Consider the following 16,565-nt stretch of genomic DNA (forward strand, 5'->3'; position numbering starts at 1 on the left):
ACTCATTTGCCAAGTGGTTGGCGTGCATTAAAAGGATGCTTGGCTTAGGGATTGTGCTGGTCAGAGTCCTCAGACTGCAGTGGACAGCTTTCTGCTGATTCCAGTGAGCTCTGGATCTATCGTTATAGACGTATCCTGCTTTGCATGGAGTACTCGTTATTCCCCACACGTCATCTGAGAGAAGAAAAAGCGTCCTTCTTTGCTATAACTGGGGCACAAAGAAAGTCTAGGTTTGTGCGGCAGTAAAGGGCCACGCATTTCCCTCTTCTCTTTAGAATCTTGCAGAAACACTGAACCCCCTCGCCTGATTAAACTGGACAAATGAAGGCAGGGTTTAAAATCGAGGGCTAGGAATGGAGCAAGGGTTAAATGTGAGTGTGATGAGGATAGTTTCCAAAACTGTCAGGGTAAAATGAAATGTGCTAGTATTTTAAAAATTTTATTTCTATTGCAGGATCGGTTGCAAAATGTGAAAATGAAGGGGAGATTCTGCAGATACCTTTTATCACAGACAACCCTTGTATAATGTGTATTTGCCTGGTAAGTGTGTGTTTCAGCTAGTGAGAACATTTAGATGTGTACTAAATGTAACTGCACAGAGCTGGGAATGTTTCACATAATCAAATCTTGGGTGACTCTGTTGCCTTTATGTAACACAAGGTTATCTCAGAGCTGAGCGAATGGAAAGTAACCCAATACATGATCTGGCAATCATTTATTTGACTTTAAAGCCTGGGCACAAAGTTGTACATGACTTTATTTCAGGACATTGTGAAACCATGTTTACCATGTGAATTTTGTGGGGAGAACTTTCACAGAGTTGAGGGTGCACCCAGAAGTCTTTGCACGTAGCTCAGCAAAATGAAGGAAAGGTAAGGTTTGGAGACTGCTGCTTTGAGCTCCCACGTGCTCCCTGTCACAATCCCAGTGGGTGAGGAGCTTCATGAGGGTGCAGGGTGAAGGCAGCAACATGACTGTATGTGCTGTAATAGCATGACAGTGAAAGCACAAGCCATGCTTCTGTCAGAGTGCTTTGCCTGCTGTGCTGGGAGTTCAGTGGTTAATGGTGTTGCTAGCTGATACACATTTTGGGGAGAAACATTCTGCTTCCTTGTAGTTCTTTTTCAGAGTTAAGCATTTTTGGGAGCAGTTCAGTTGGACAAGCCAAGGCTTAGGAGTTATTGTAAAACAGTCACTCTAAATAAAACTTGCTATGATATTTTTAAATAAAAGGCATAAACCCTAATTTGCTGTTGAATGCAAAGAAAAGTATAGGCTAGAAAGCCCTATGTTTTACATTTTGGAATTTAGAGAGTAGCTGAACGTACAGAATGTGCTGTACTTTAGGATTGAAATATCAACACACCCTCTCCCCCTACTATTATTGCTATTATTATTATTATTATTATTATTATTATAAGTCTATAAAAGATGTAAAGAATTGTTTCAGACTGCCTTTTAGAAGGCAATTTTGGCAACTGTAGGACCAAGATTATCTTGAACCCCTCGAGGCTGATATCTGTCACTGCACTGAGTTCAGCAGATTTTAACTGAGACTCATTGATAACTTTTTAGGTAATATTGATAAAGAATACGTTATCGATTTCTTCTGAGCCGAGTCGGATGGGAAAAAGAGGAGCATGGGATGTGGCAAGTAAAGAAATCAAAGGGAAAACAAAAAGAGAGACAAAGCTGTGTTTTATCATGGATCACCTTCCCAAATATGTCTGCCACCACTTTTGCTAATGGAAGCTGGTGTTAACCAGCGAGGAAGCAATTTATCTGTGAAAGAGCAGAAGTTCAGTCTTGGGCATCAGGGCAATAATGCATGAGGGTAAAACACTTGTATTTATAGATCTCTCTAGACCTTGGCTTTATTAAATCAATGAGCACCCTTTTAGTGTGCGAGCATGAAGAACTGCAAAAAGCATTGGATGTAAGAACTCTAAATCCCTGTGGTTTGCAGGGCTTACTTTAGTGAAATGGCAGCTGAGGGCATTTGGCTCCCTTCTGTGCCAGGAGAACACTATGTTTTATTAAGCGCATAGATGCCTAGTGAGTTACTGCAGTTACCTGCCCTGGCTACACTCTGCTTTATTTCTGCCAAAGGATAAATTCAATCTCTGTTTCTTGAGTTGGAAGCTGGGAGACTTGGTAGAGGAGAAGGAAACCAGTCTGGAGATACTGGCTTTAATGCTGTGCAACATCCAAAGCATTGACTTATTGGACTGCCTGTTGCTGAAATCTTTGTTTTGGCCTGCCACAAGGGAAAAGATCAATTTTAAGAGGTTGGGGGAGAGATGAAACAAAAGAAACAATGGGGTGATTTGTGACCAGGAGGGAAGAGAAAACCAGATTGCCTTTTGTTCAACTAGAAATATTGATTGTTTTAATAACAATTTAGTGAGGAACTTTCTCTGGAAGAGTGATCATACTCTTCAAGGGTAAACCTGATGGATGTTCATACTGTAAGACGTGAGCAATTAAAAAGAGAGCTTGATCAGCTGTTACAGAAAGGAAGCAATTGCTGTTTAAGAGAGGACAGAAATTCAACAGAGGACACCTATATTAAAAACACCAATAATGTGAGTCACTGAAGTTGCAGGTTGGATTATGGCATGTCTTCCTTAGTGGTGATGCATTTCTATGACCACAGGCTGCCCTAAATAACAGCACAAGTTGTAGAAATCTGAACAGCTCTGGGATGAAGAGGAATATCTAAATAACTCTGGATGCCTCATCCCCTGGCAGTGTCCGAGGCCAGGGATGGGGGTCCTGAACAGTCTGATCTAGTGAGTGGCATCTCTGTCCATGGTGGAGGGTTTGGAACTAGGTGATCTTTGGGGTCCCTCTAATCCAAACCATTCTATGATTCTATTAACTCCCTTCCAGGACTTTGCCCATCTCACAAATTAGAGGATACAGAACTGAAATGCAGGGACTGTGTCATCAAGTGTTTGACAGAACTTTGCAGACTGTCCTGTGGAGCATGTGGATGCATCCTAGCAAGAGGGAATGAGAGGCAGCATAAGCAAAATGATCTCTGGCTTTCTCTACACAGGCTAAATCATTTTGGAGGGTAAAGCAACAGGTAGTTCTCTAGGAGTGAATGTGGTAAACATTGGAAGCTCATGGATTATGAGTAAGTTGCAGTAATGAAATGAAGACTGCAAAGAGCAATTACAAAATCAATTCCTTTTACGCCACTGGAAAGTCTTGGCAGGAAGACCAAAACCAAAAGTTGTCTTTTCTCATTGATTAGCAGAGACAGGGTGGACTGATCTTCATGGTAGGAACGTGAACAGAAACAATGCAGCTAGAGCACAGACTGCTGTCTGTGGACACTACTTTGGTGGAAAGTTCTAGCTTTTGTACTAGAATTTTATTGTTAACACAAACCCCTGAATCTTGAATACAAGAGGGGCATTGGTGAGGATCTCCTAGAAAGAGCCAAGTCTAGCTAACAAACCAGATTTGCTCATTCTTGAGCTCTTGCTCTAACATGTGGAAAGAGAAGTTGAGGTGATAGAGGAGTTCACACAGAGGGTCATATGCTGGAGATTTCATATATTGTATATGGTAAGCCATTCACTTCTGAGCTATAGGTAGTGCTTTCTAATAAAAAGGCACTGCACCCACAGTGAGATAGCTCTGCTTTGGATGTCCCTGCTTGTCAAAATGTGTGTTGGAGTGCATGGAACAGCTCTGATGCTTGCCTTTAAGGAAACAGGTAAGACGAAGGGTGCGTAGGTGTGTGTGTACATAAACACTGTAATGCTCTGCATGCAAGCACTACCAGCTGAATAAGTCTCTGTGGGTAAAATCTTGAGTTCCCAAATTCATAATTTGCATGTCTCAATGTTCTTAATAATGCCATAAAATGGTCATTTTTAATATCCCTAAGACAGTAGTTTCAAAGTGAGCTTTTACAATTACCACATTTAGCAATGACATAAACATGAGTGAATATGATCTCCAAAGAACTTGTCATTAATTACAGCTGAGTGCAACAAATGGCCATTTCATTTTTGTCCTTTTAGAGAAAAACATCAAAGTCAAAGAACAGAATGTGGTTTATCCACAAAGAATCTCTTGGTGGACTGATGAAAGCTCAGGTCTCCTAACTCCTGGTCTAATGGTTTGACTACAAATACATTGCTTTTTATTTCATGCTCTCCACTTTACAAGTGGAAGTGGGTGATACAGTCACAATCTGAACATACTCAATTTCTTTTGTGTCTCTCTGTCAAGAGGCAGGCTGCACAGATGCCAAGTTTTTGGTGTGTCTGCTCTCCTGAGCCTCTTCTGAGGCATGGATGGGCAAAAAGACAAGTTAAAGCTGTCTTCATGATCCAGAGGTTTGGGGAAGTATGCTTTATGACTTGCTGTTGCTATCTGCAAAATGCTGTTAGAGCCAGAGTGCTCTGGTGTTCTGCCCACTTCCACTCTGAATGTCTTGTGGCTCTGCATCTCCTCGGAGATGCACTGTCTCTGGAAATACTACATCCTACCTTGTTTTCCATAGGATTTGAGATACTGGAAAAGGGCAAAGAAGGCTGAAGGCAACTGAAAGGACCTGCTTTCAAATGCATTCACCTTATATGCCGTTAAACACAGACACTGCAGAAAGTACTTAGAGCTGATGGGTAAAACAGATACACAGAACTTGCACTGGAAAATTGTTTTTCTGGTTGTGCCATGGCTGAGCATCCCATTGCAACTGTGTTTATAGCTAAAGACTTTTCTGATGAAAGGATGGGAAATACTCTCAGCTGCAGCAAGTTCTGGGTCAGATGAAGGTAAACACTGCAAGGAAATGCTGGATGTGATGGGCAGTAAGTTAACCAACCCTATGAAGAAAAATTGTCAAAAAAAAGGGAAATTATTCTTTCAGATAATGGTGTGGCCCCTGACAGTACAAAAAAAGTTAGAGAACATATGATTTTGACATTATGTCATGCTTAATGGTCAACATTAAAAATGTCTTAAGTCTTGTTGGCTTTTGAAAATCAAAGTAGTGAAACTGTGGGTTTTGAAGATGAGTGAAAAAAATTGTGTTTTAGGGAACTAGTCTGAATTGGTAATGATGATTATAGGTAAAAAATACATAATCTTGATGGTATTCATAATGGAGTTATATTGATTCACTATGAGAAATTGATTCCAGTTATTAAATGTTTTAAAGCTGTAAGTGATTATAGCTACGTACCTAATTCAAAAATTATCTTCTAAAATTATCCTCCCACATCTGTGGAAATTTTTTTTTAATCTATAGGAGCACTTTGCACATCTTGTGCAGTTTGGGAAGCCCAAACATGTTGAGTGTGACAATTTCAGATCTTTGTCTTTTATATGTGAAAGTTTTGGGCTGAAGGTATGGAAGCAGAATTAAATTTCTTTTAGTAGAACCCAACCAGACTTCATAAATATGAAAGCCTAGCATATTTTGGTAAGTTTTGGACTTTTTGTATATTGAGGATTTTGAAATGTTAGGGGGAAAATGCTATTAACAGACTATTAAGGGAATTTTTGACTAGATTTCTTTTATTTGAGTGTCAGCATTTAAAACAGGCATGGAATATTTAAGTTCAGCTCTGGTACAAGTACGGTAAGTGATCAAATTCATCAGAGTTTTTGTTGGTACAGCTTTTTGGCTGGAAGGTATCTAACACTCAAAATAGAAGTAGGCTCACAACTGATATTATGGCATTTGCTTTCAAGAAATACGTGCTTCAACATACACGTGGAAAAGACATAAAAATGCTGCAGTCCGTCGGAAATAGGTGAAAGGAGAACCTGTGCATAATTTTAGGGCGAGAATGTAAAAAGACCACGGAATTAACTTAGCCTGAGTTAAAGTTCTGAGTGCTGAGTTTTTAGAAGGTGAGATGAGCTCAGCAGTGACAATGATGACAGGTGGTGGAGCCAGCGGTGGTGTGGAGAGCCATGTCATTTCATGCTGGTTTGTCATCATCTCCATGGTCCTTGAGCACCTCGCCAGAAGCAAGCAGGGATCCAAGAATAATGTATCTATTGGCCAGTGGTGTATGTAGTTTCAAAATGAATGTACCAAAAATGCCAGCTGAAAGGGACAGGGTAGAAGTGAGGAACTGCTAGGAAATAGATAAGTGTACCTCAGCTAATGGTGGTCTTGACATTGCAAGGGCTTTTAGAATTGTTTTTGAAAGGAATGAATGATTTAAGTTTTTGTATGGTTTTTGTGGGGAGAAAGGGTTTTTTATTATCTTTTTTTTTTTTGCCCAACATAGTTTAGAACAAAATGAGTTGAGTCAAGAAATAGCTGATAAATGCCAGTAGTGATCTTGACAAACCACATCTAAACCAGAGCCTTCTCCCCCACCTTTTCTCCTTCTCCCTTTTCTCATGCTTGTGCCTCAAGCTTGCCAATTGCACCTGAGGAGTGGTAATCATGTGTCTCAACCTTTTATCACCTAAATCCAGACCAGAAGGAAATAAATGTAAGCCAGAAAGAATAACCAAGTGTTGGAAATCTGAGAAAGGTTTGGAGACAGGAGCTCAGGAAACTAGAAACCAGAGCTTTGATTGCCATAAGTTTTATTCAGCATGAAACATCATTCTGTAGTTTAAATTTCCGCTTTTAAATCCAAATGAGCAGTGTATAATTTGACCTTTGCTCATTAAAAATTATGTTAAATTTGTCATTTTAACACCTAGTGTTCTGCCTAGCTTGAACTAATAAATTGGCGAAACCAAGTGCAAGCAAACTGAAAAACTGAAGAAATAACTTTGACATTTGTTTCCCCCCTGCACACACACACACCCCCCGCCAAAAAGAAGCCCAGTCCTAAACCCCATGTCCTCATTGCAGACTAAAGCAAAACAGCTACTAGATGTGCTGGGGTTCTTTACCTATAGTATAGCTGATTTCTGTGTCACAGTGCACAAGTTAAAAGCACATAGCTAGCCTGAGAGCAAGTGTTTGACACATGTTCAATGAAGATGGCAGTGTTTTAGTACATGAGGATTCAATTGTTGTTGCTTCAAGGTATAATGCGGCCCAGATGACTTTTAGTGGAGTAGTGCATATTAAAAACCAAACAGAAAATCATCAAACAACTCTTTCATACCTATTTTATTTAATTTAATTTCAATAGTTTACATACATCAGCTACAGAGTCTACCAAGACTGCATCTTCTTTCAATTTAAATATTCTTGGTCTTTATTACTGTATAATACAATCAGCTTTCTCTTCACCCACAAAAATAATAAACAGAGAGACAAAAAAGCCAATGATACAGTAGTGTACTGATAGTTTTCACCCCCATATTACTCCAAAAGAGAATGCTTTTTTGATCGGTGCATGAAGAGTTCCTGAAATGCAAACATGCTCTGACATGTTGAAAGTTTTATTAGTTTTTTCTTCCCCAATTACAGATGTACATGCCATCTCTTAAATGAAAAAACCCAACACCCCCCACCCCCAAAAACACCCTGAAAACAAAAACCAGACATAACGCCATGTCTGGTACAGCAGGGTGTCCCATATGTGCTTTGTCATAGAAACTGAAGAAATGTATGTATGAATATGTATATATATGTATATATGAAGGAGGTCTTGCAAGAGAGAAGTGACTTGGATAACGACCCAGAGGTGGATCATGATTGCTTTGGTAGGCTCTTCTGGAGGATGATTCTGGTAGGTTCAGCTGTACTTGCTCTTAATTCGTGCAAAACACCTGTGAAACGAGATTTTGACCTGCGGGACACATTGTGTGTGGTAGAGGATGGTTACCCTGGCTTGATCCTTTAAGTTTCCATCAGCAGTTTTGAGGAATGCTCAAGTCAATTGAGTTCCATATACAGGTGTGCCCACCCTGGTCAAGTAGTACCACATGCAGTGTCTTATTTGATTTCCTCCTCTGGGGAATGAGCATGGATTTTGATGTCCACTTTCTGCACTTCATATCCAAGACTTGCCTCAGACTGTGGCACATCCCAGCACAGGTATGTTGGCCTTCACATCACCCTGTTTTGTTGTGACAATTATTTTGGGGATGTGGTACACAGTAATGTGTAACAGCTTATGATGAAGCCTTTCTGGAAATCTGCAGGCTGGAAGAAGCTATTTCATGTTGTTCTCAGACACATGGGATAGTGAAGAGTTCACTACTTGCACATTTCTAACATAGTCAGCTGCACTGAGCAAATACACATATGCACACAGTGCTGAACTGATTATAGGTCTTGGCAAAACCCTCCTGGAAGAGAGAGCTGGTGATATGTCACTGTAACGATGATGAAGATCCAATCCATCACGTATGAAAATGAGATTCTCTTTGGTGTAATTAAAGGATCAGATAGCTCAAATACAAAAGAATACGTATAAATAATACATGGAAAAGCATGAAGGGCACAAAAAAATGCCGTAAACTAAATGGAAAAATGTAATATAACTTGCAAATGTCTTTGGAATGCGTCTACAATAAGCGCAAAATGGATCAGTCTAGGTTAAGACACTTTTTTATTGCCAATAAGAAAAACATTATTAAAGAGCCGGTCCAATATCAAAATGGCATTTTAAAAGCATACGGTTACCTGTATATAGTTTTTATTAGCTTTCAAGTTTCTTCCATTGAGTTGTTAATGGTCCTTTTAAGAATTATGGTTCTGTAAGTGAATGGCTCACAGTGTCAGTACTTCTGCTGCTCTGCTTTGTGCTGCTGTATAAAAATAGATTTTTTTTCCCCCACCAAATATCTGGTTTTATTTCCCCATCATGTTTTAATAGAAAATTTTAAGGGAAGAAAAATATTAAAAAACAACCAAAAAATTAAATGAAAATGCAACCTCTTTATATTGAGCTTATGGTCAAATAGAAGGTCATTGTGAAGAAAAAAATCCCAATATTACATAAAAGCTTTTACCTGTATTACTACTATTAAAATGACTATCACAGTGATACTTGCTTATAGTGTACCTAATAACTGGTGTGATTACTTCCTCTGAGGCCTCTTGGCCTCTTCATCTTATACATTAAGCTGCAGCTAAAAAATTCCTAGTCTGACTGTTGGGCTAATCAGGCTCTTTGCAGTGTTTTGCATCCAGCTGAATCAAGTGCTGAGCTCTGGGTCCAAGTACACCGTGGATCTCATCCCTTATCATCCCCAGAAGCTGATTTCCTGTGCTGACACCTGAATTTCATATACTTTATGTCTGTCTCTCCATTTACTTATTAGACTTTTTTCCTGGCTTTTTTCCCCCTATTTTCCTCATGTCTAGAATCCACTTGCTCTAAATTGTTGTCCATAATTTGGTGTTAAAGTAGGACTGTGTACCACCACCTTGCTGAGAAAATAACTTATCTTCATGCATTGTCTATGATTTACATCCTTTTAACTTGTTTTGTCAGCTATTCTACACATCAAACTCCTGGCTATAGTTTTCATTTTCTGTATTGTATCCCAGATTTTTCAGAGAGGGAAGCATTGTACATGTGTGCTGGGAAGTGCTATGGCAAAAGGCAGTACTGTGAAACAGCATTAGAGTTAAAATATATTTATTCTTGTGAGTATTAAGGATGGGGATGTGATAAAATGCCATGTAGAAAAAATTATGCCAAAGACTTGATGTTTTTCCAGACAAATTGCAGTCCCAGTTTTTTTGACTCCCTGTTTTAAGTAAACCTTTGCACAAAGCTTCAGTGTTAGAGGTGAGTGGGGCCATCTTTAACTCTGCCTCAGAGCTCTGCTGACCTGTTTCACTGCATTTTGCTCCAGAGATAGTCTAGGTCACACCAGGCATTGGCAGTCACTCACCTGGTAGAAATGCAGCCTAAAATATGTGTAAACCTCAGCATGCAGTATTGAAACTTCCTGCAAGACTTGAGAAGTTGGAGACTACCATTTCTGCTTCACACTGGAAACCAGGTGTAGCTCATCCCCAGGCAGCTCAAGTCTGCTCAGTGTAACCCCAGGCTCCTCTGTTGGCTGCAGGATCAGCTGCCCCTTTCCCCGTGAGGCCATGGTGTGGCTCAAATCCTCTTTCATGGCTAAAAAATCTTGTTTGAGGCATGGCAGCAGCACCTTGTACTCCTCCATAACTATGGGGATGCAAGCAAATATGTTGCATAGCCCTGGCCGGGAAAGTCAGATTTCTTACAGCTCATAGGCTAGCAGTCTATGTGTTTTGGATTGTGTCTCCTTGTTTGGGAAAACCCCCTTTTTTTTTTATTTTTCACCTGCCCCTGACATGTTTATGTTCAGTTATATTAAGTGGCTTCAGTAGGAAGTGGGAGTTTCCCCAAGGCTTGGAATCATCAAAATTTGTTCTGATGGGCAGCTAGAGTCATATGTTTGCATTTGTTTTTCTGTTTTGTCTTAAGCTTTATTAGTGGATGAAGAATAACAGACCTTGTTTGTCCTGAGATTGTCTCCTTGTTCTTTTTTATGTCTGGATGTATGGTTGAGGTATGGTTTGGGAGAGATGGAGAAGAGCTGATAAAGGACTGCACTAGGGCTACCTAATGATTATGATCTGATTGTGCCAATTAGTGAAACATCTCGATGTTGTGTCACCTAGAAACCACCGGGGCAGGATGGAGCCAGGCAGGGTGGCTGGCTTTGAGATAAGGCTGTTAGCTGAAGGATTGACTGTAATACCTAAAAACACTGACAAACCAGAAGGCTTTCCTACTGCAGGGAGGCTGTTGATCATTTGCTTGTGACAGAGAATATTTTTTTTCTGTATATGACACTGTCCAGATGATAATTTTCATACGTAGCACTTTACTCTTCTACCCAAACAGTCCTGGAGATAGCTAGCCTGGTGATTCAATCTGGCAAATCCTCTTGATTAAAAAAAAAGAATAACATTATTTTGGCAAGTTCTTTAGCCTGTAAACTGAGAGTTGGTGGATGTTTGTAAGTACAGTGGATAAAAAATGCTGGAAAATTAAAATTGCTACACCTTAAAATGTTGATGTAAGAAACCTTTTTAACAAATGCATGTTTGAGGCATTGATCTGTCCATGGTCTATAGACATGAAGCATTTCTGGAGGAAGTTGTTGATGTAGACATTTAAGATGCAGCAGAATGCACTGAAGCTGAACCAGAATTTGTTTAACATGAAAATGCAGAGGAAACTGAAGAAGTCTGCAATTTATATGGCTTCTGAGAAAATGTCTGTGTATGTTCAGTTTAACTTGGCAAAGTTTTCAATCCTCAAGCAAAAATGGTTTGACCCAAAAATCAGTCTGAAGCTGAAATTTATAAAATATCTAGGACTTGAGGCTATGATAGTAAGAAGTTTTAATGGTTTAATGAACTTGTTATGTGAAGTGTACATATTTGCTGCCTAAAACTTTGTATAATCATTTTAGTATAAAAGGAGTATCTTTGATATCATTGGGGTTTATTGAAAATAATTAAACCAGTCCATTTACAGTCCACATAAAAAAAGTGGGAGCTAAAAAAGGGAAAAAGGAAGCAAATTGTGTATCAGAAAAGGGAGTTTTGCTGGAAGGCAGCCATTTGGAGAGATGGGTAGGCAGCTCCAAGCCTGTTCAGTGGGCACAAGGACTGCTGGTTGGAGAGGATGTGGATGCAATGTGACTTCAGGAAAGCTCTGGAACCGGACGTTTAAAAGAATTCAAAGTGTCTTCTGGAGAATTAATACGACACCTGTGTGTTTGTAGACAACTTGTGACTGTGGTCACAAGGTACTGTTCCCATCAGACGATTTAGATTATAATCCACTGAGTGGTGCTGAGGTTGGGCTGCTGGTCCAGGCAGCCCATGCTTTCTGTCTTGTCTCCTCCATTGCAAAGACAGCTCCAAACAGGAATTTCCTAGGGCTGTCATGCTGAGCAGAGGGCTGACAGCAGTTGCTGAGTACAAGGCCTTTCTCTAAACCTCCCCTCTGTTTTGGGGCCAAGCACCTCATGCTGTGCCATTCAGGGTTCACTGCTCTGACCTGGGTGATAGGAGCATCTGCTTCTATATCAGAGAGCTTAATAGTTGGAGGCTGAGGGAGAACAGCAGTTTATTGTATAAGTAAGCATATGTGAGAGTCACTGATGAAGAGATTAGTGATCTCATCTTGGTTGGGAAATTTCCCTCTCTTCTCTGGGGTAGAGAAGTGTGTTTCAATTGCCCATGTAAAACCCAGCAGTGTGGACAGGCTGGATAAAACAGAGTTTCTCTTCTAATCCAGACCTGGCTGTGACTTGGCAACAAGGACTTTCTCTAATTGCAGATGAAGGTACAATTAATAAAAAAATTTAAGTTTTCAAGACCTCAAGTGGATACTTTTTTAGTTTTCCTTGGTTCAGCTGCAGGTTCTCTGTTTTACATGACACTTGAGTCTCTCATCATAAAGAGCCCTTCTTGTACTAAAGGCGTGAAACTTCTGGATTTCAGATCATCTTTCTGCCTCCCCTAGCTGTCCAAGTAGAAGGATTGCTGCCTGAGTTCTTGCTCAAAGAGAACAGTGCTGTCCCACACAATAAAATCATGTCTGTCTGCATTCAGAGCACTGTGGACTTTGAGCCAGGCATAATCTGTTTCCTGACATTTGAGTCTCATTAATTGGGTTAACAAGATGCTATCTGCGCTCCATACTTATGTAAATAGAACCTGCTAGCAAAGATCTTAATGGCACCTGATATATCACACTGCCTTTACATCTATAAAGAGGTACCACTGCAGGAGTCACTTCCAAAAGCAGGTTGTGTTCTTGGTCCCATGGGTCCCTTTATAAGCTGTAAGAAATGCTGGTGGTCAAGGCCAACTGTTCAGATGTCTTTCAGGTGTCCCACTGGTGACCAAATCTCACTTTGTCAAGATGACAAATGACTTGTGCATACCCTGTTCACCTTCGAGCTTTGCCTTAATGTCAGCTCCATTTACTTGTCAGAAACAGGTATTTTTTTTACTTCCCACAGTGCAAGTGGGGCAGAGGAAAGGAAGGAGTGAAGGAAAGGAAGGCTGAGGAAAAAAACCCTACTTGTATGGCTTCTATTCAATGTATTATTATAGTTGAGATTTGCAAGCTTTGGACATACCAGAATCTGTTTGTTTGTACATGTGCAAAACAGAAAGAAGGGAATTTGCTTTTCAGAAGTGAGAACTGTCCCTGCAGGGCTATGATTATGCAAAAACATGTTTTAACCACTGGATTTTTCAAGAAGAAAGTGGTTGTGCAAGATGAGTTTCTTATTTTGGACAGCAAATTTTTTCCAGAGCAGCATTTAAAAATAAGTGTTTAATTAACAGGGTCTACCCAGAGCATAGGGCACTGTGCATGTGTCTGCACTGAAGAGGTTGACTCAAAGCTCTGAGCTCTCATGGGTGGTTTCATTGACTGCAGTGGTATTGTTATGTGGCTAAGTGATCACTGCTGTGATTGAGGGCTGTTACATCTCACCCAAAAGCAGCCATGGCCAGGCCACAAAATATGGTCAAAGTCAGCTCAAGGACTGTGAAAGTGACATTGACAGCTTTGGCTTTTAGTTTCTTCCCAATGACTTCCATATCGCTTTTGCTTAGTTCACAAGTCAAAATGCGCTTTTTCTCCTATTAGCTACAGTGTTGGCTGAAGTTAGTTTTGAAACTCACAAACTTACTTAATTTGGCAGTGTGATCAATCACAACAAAGGAAAGCTTATTCTACCTTTCTTCTTTGCATCTGATGGAAGCAAAGAAGTTTCAGTAGATATGAAGTAGAAACACACAGAAGTGAGATGTGTCAAATTAAACATCATGGTGTCATAAGATTTTCTGACTAATTCTCCCATGACCTTGAGCCTTCCTTTGCTGGCAGCAGCTGGATGAAGACAGCTTGAGGGTGATGCCTGCTGTGAGTTGCCCATTACCCAGGATGACAATGGCCCTTGCGAGATGTTACTAGCAGCCAAGCAGCAGTTGCAGCAAAAATGAGTGAGCGTTTGCGAGTTGAAGGCAGCATTGAAAGATCCTGAAAGCTTTTGCCTCCTCTGCTCCTCCTCATCTCTTCCTGCTCTTGTCTATACTGACTGACAAGTTGGAGGCTGAGCCTTCTCTCTGCAGACTGCTGTGAATAACCTTTTTTTATTTTCTAAAACCACTGTGTAGCACAGGCAAGATCACGTAAGAAAACAAATTCAGGGTCAGTGCTCAGTTTCCTTGCAAGTTCATTAAAACAGCAGTGTCTGGAGGCCTTTTGCCTAAATAATTTCATAATAGAAAACAGACTCTCATTGCTTCTTTCTTTTGGGCTACTATTTTTGTTTGGTTGTTGTTCCTCAAGCGTTTTGGTCCTATTTCAAAACTTGCTTCAATTAAATGAAGAGGCTGTTCTTTTGGTGCTTTCTGGTTTAAAAGCTGTACGGCAAAACTAGGAGCCCTCTGGATTATAAAGCTACGATTGACAGGGATTTTCCTCACAAAATAACATTAGAAAGCCCCAAAGTGTAGCTTAAAGATTTGAAAGAAAATAAAGAACCCCTCCCCTTTCTCTCCCCCAGCTGAGATCTCCTGTCGCTGCTTCTGGCATGCATCACATCTTTGAGGATACAGTATCATGAGAAAACTGTCACTTGGTGATGTATTAGGGTAATGTATCATGAGAGCATCGTTTCTTTAGAGGATATGGGCAGTAAAAGACGCGATTCTGGCCAGACAGAGCAGCAGGGGACCCTGCTCTTTTTCTTTCCTTTTCTTTAATCTAGCCCTGTTTTTGTGTTGTACAGAAGTGAGTTCCTTCATGGGATATGACTTGTTGCAGAGTAAGTTAGGAGGCCCATTGGGCTTTTTAAAGTCTTTAAGAAGTACACAGGCCTCAAGGGCTGCTTTGTTCAAAGTTTTTAGAACAGACTGAAGCCCAAAACTAGAGCATTTGCCACTGCTGAAATCTCCAGTGTAAAGACTGAGAAAGCAAGCTTCAGAAAGAGAAGGTAATAAAGATGCAATGACAGGTAACTATTGTTTGGATAATGTATTTGTAGGTTTAGCCTATCAGAACGTATTGAAATGATACTTATTTAAAAAGCAGTCCATGCATCTTTTTTAAAATAAATGTCAAATGAAATATTAATTCACAACATTAGAAGAAAAAATACTATTGTCAGTATTCAATCTCTAATAGAAAATACAGTTCTCAAAAAATAGGAATTCTGAACTGATAGACTTTGATTTTGATGTGCCTTGATTTTGATGTCCTTTTTATTGTTTTAATGGCTTTGTTTTTCTTTTATTGACAATATCTACTGCAAAATAACAATGTATAGTACCAGGATAACATTAATAAAGAAACAAAAGCAGAATATTGTTAGGGCACTCTTTTGATGGGCAGGGTTAATTTTTGAGATGAGCCAGAACATGATACCATGACTTGATCTAAAATTTGCTGAATTCAAATGATATAGTAATTTATTTTAAACCTTTGGTGTAATCTGCTTTGCCCTCTGTGAAATCACTTGATAATCCATGAGTGCCATCTTCAACAATTTTTAGGACTAGAATTTATTTAGGGTATTTTTCAGACTAATTTTCTTGACAAGCTTCTCCTTCTCCAAGCCATCCTATGGCATTTAAGGGGGACCAGTATGCTCCAGGAGCTATTACACTCAGGACAGCAATGCTATTCCACATCTGCTGACGTCAGCTGTGTTTGGTTGATCAAGTTTAGGTGGTGGAATCTTTTATGGCCCTCAACTGCCTGACACTTCTCTGGGAGAAGGAATTCTCTACCAGCTTCTGTCAGGGTAAACCAGACTAGGACTAGGCTGGATCGTGCCTTTAGCATCACCTATTTAGCTGAAAGTAAGTTGGGCAGGAATCATCCAAAAGGTTTTGCTGACTGATCTGTGTAGCTGAGAACATCCAGCAAGGGGAAGAACTCACAGGCCTGGGTCAGGGAGCTGTAACCTTTTACAGCAGCATGGGTAAACGTTTGCAGCTCGAGCTTCAAATTGACAGGTATTGCCTGCGACTACAGTTTTCTTAGGTATTGTCATCAGATTCAGGTAATTGATAATTCAAACTCTTCATTGACAAAGTAGAAATAGACTCCTGTGAATTAAAATTCACAGATAAAGATGTGAATTTTAAAAGTGTGCATCTCATGAAATGTGAAGGTGTGGTCTGCCATAAGAATCCCTGTGTGTAACCCTTCTTTGAAATTTGGCTCCTGGATTACTATGGGTATTTTTTTCACTACAGTATGAATTGCTAGGAATTTGTGAAGACCCTGTCTCTTATTGCTAGAAGACTGCCATGCTATTCTGCTGACAGGTAAAATGCCTATAACTGTGCAGCTGCAGACCTCTAATCTGAAGGTGCTCTTGGAGGTGGAGGCAGGGAGACTGAGAGCTATGGTCTGGATCCTGCTCTGGTTTTCCAACTGACTCAATCTGCAGTTACAGTAATTGTGTCTGGCCATATCTGCTTTGTCCCTGGGCTCACTGGAGCAGGGATATGCTGCAAAACGTCTGATGTTCTGGGACCCTGACCCCAGCTGCAGCCTCAGTATTAATGCCAGCAAATGTTGGAGGAAGCAATGGTGCTTTCTTTTCACCAAATATTGCTGTCAGGCACTGTTGGGATT

At 40.2% G+C, this 16,565-nt stretch overlaps 1 protein-coding gene across 2 annotated transcripts in view; it reads left to right on the forward strand.

Annotated features, from left to right (window-relative positions):
* Positions 1 to 351: 351 nt before the first annotated feature.
* Positions 352 to 16,565, forward strand: part of BMPER (BMP binding endothelial regulator) — a 145,535-nt gene continuing 129,321 nt past the window's right edge. The window contains exons 1-2 of one of the 2 annotated variants that reach the window (XM_083863580.1): positions 352 to 371; positions 455 to 540. In XM_083863580.1, the coding sequence (XP_083719706.1) occupies positions 526 to 540 (15 nt within the window). In that variant the 5' untranslated portion in view covers positions 352 to 371; positions 455 to 525. Of the gene's footprint in view, positions 372 to 451; positions 541 to 16,565 lie in introns of those variants that run through there. The other variant, XM_083863581.1, reaches the window with a different exon arrangement.

This window comes from Zosterops lateralis, assembly GCF_965231275.1.
Source record: "Zosterops lateralis genome assembly, chromosome: 1".
NCBI lineage: Eukaryota > Metazoa > Chordata > Aves > Passeriformes > Zosteropidae > Zosterops > Zosterops lateralis.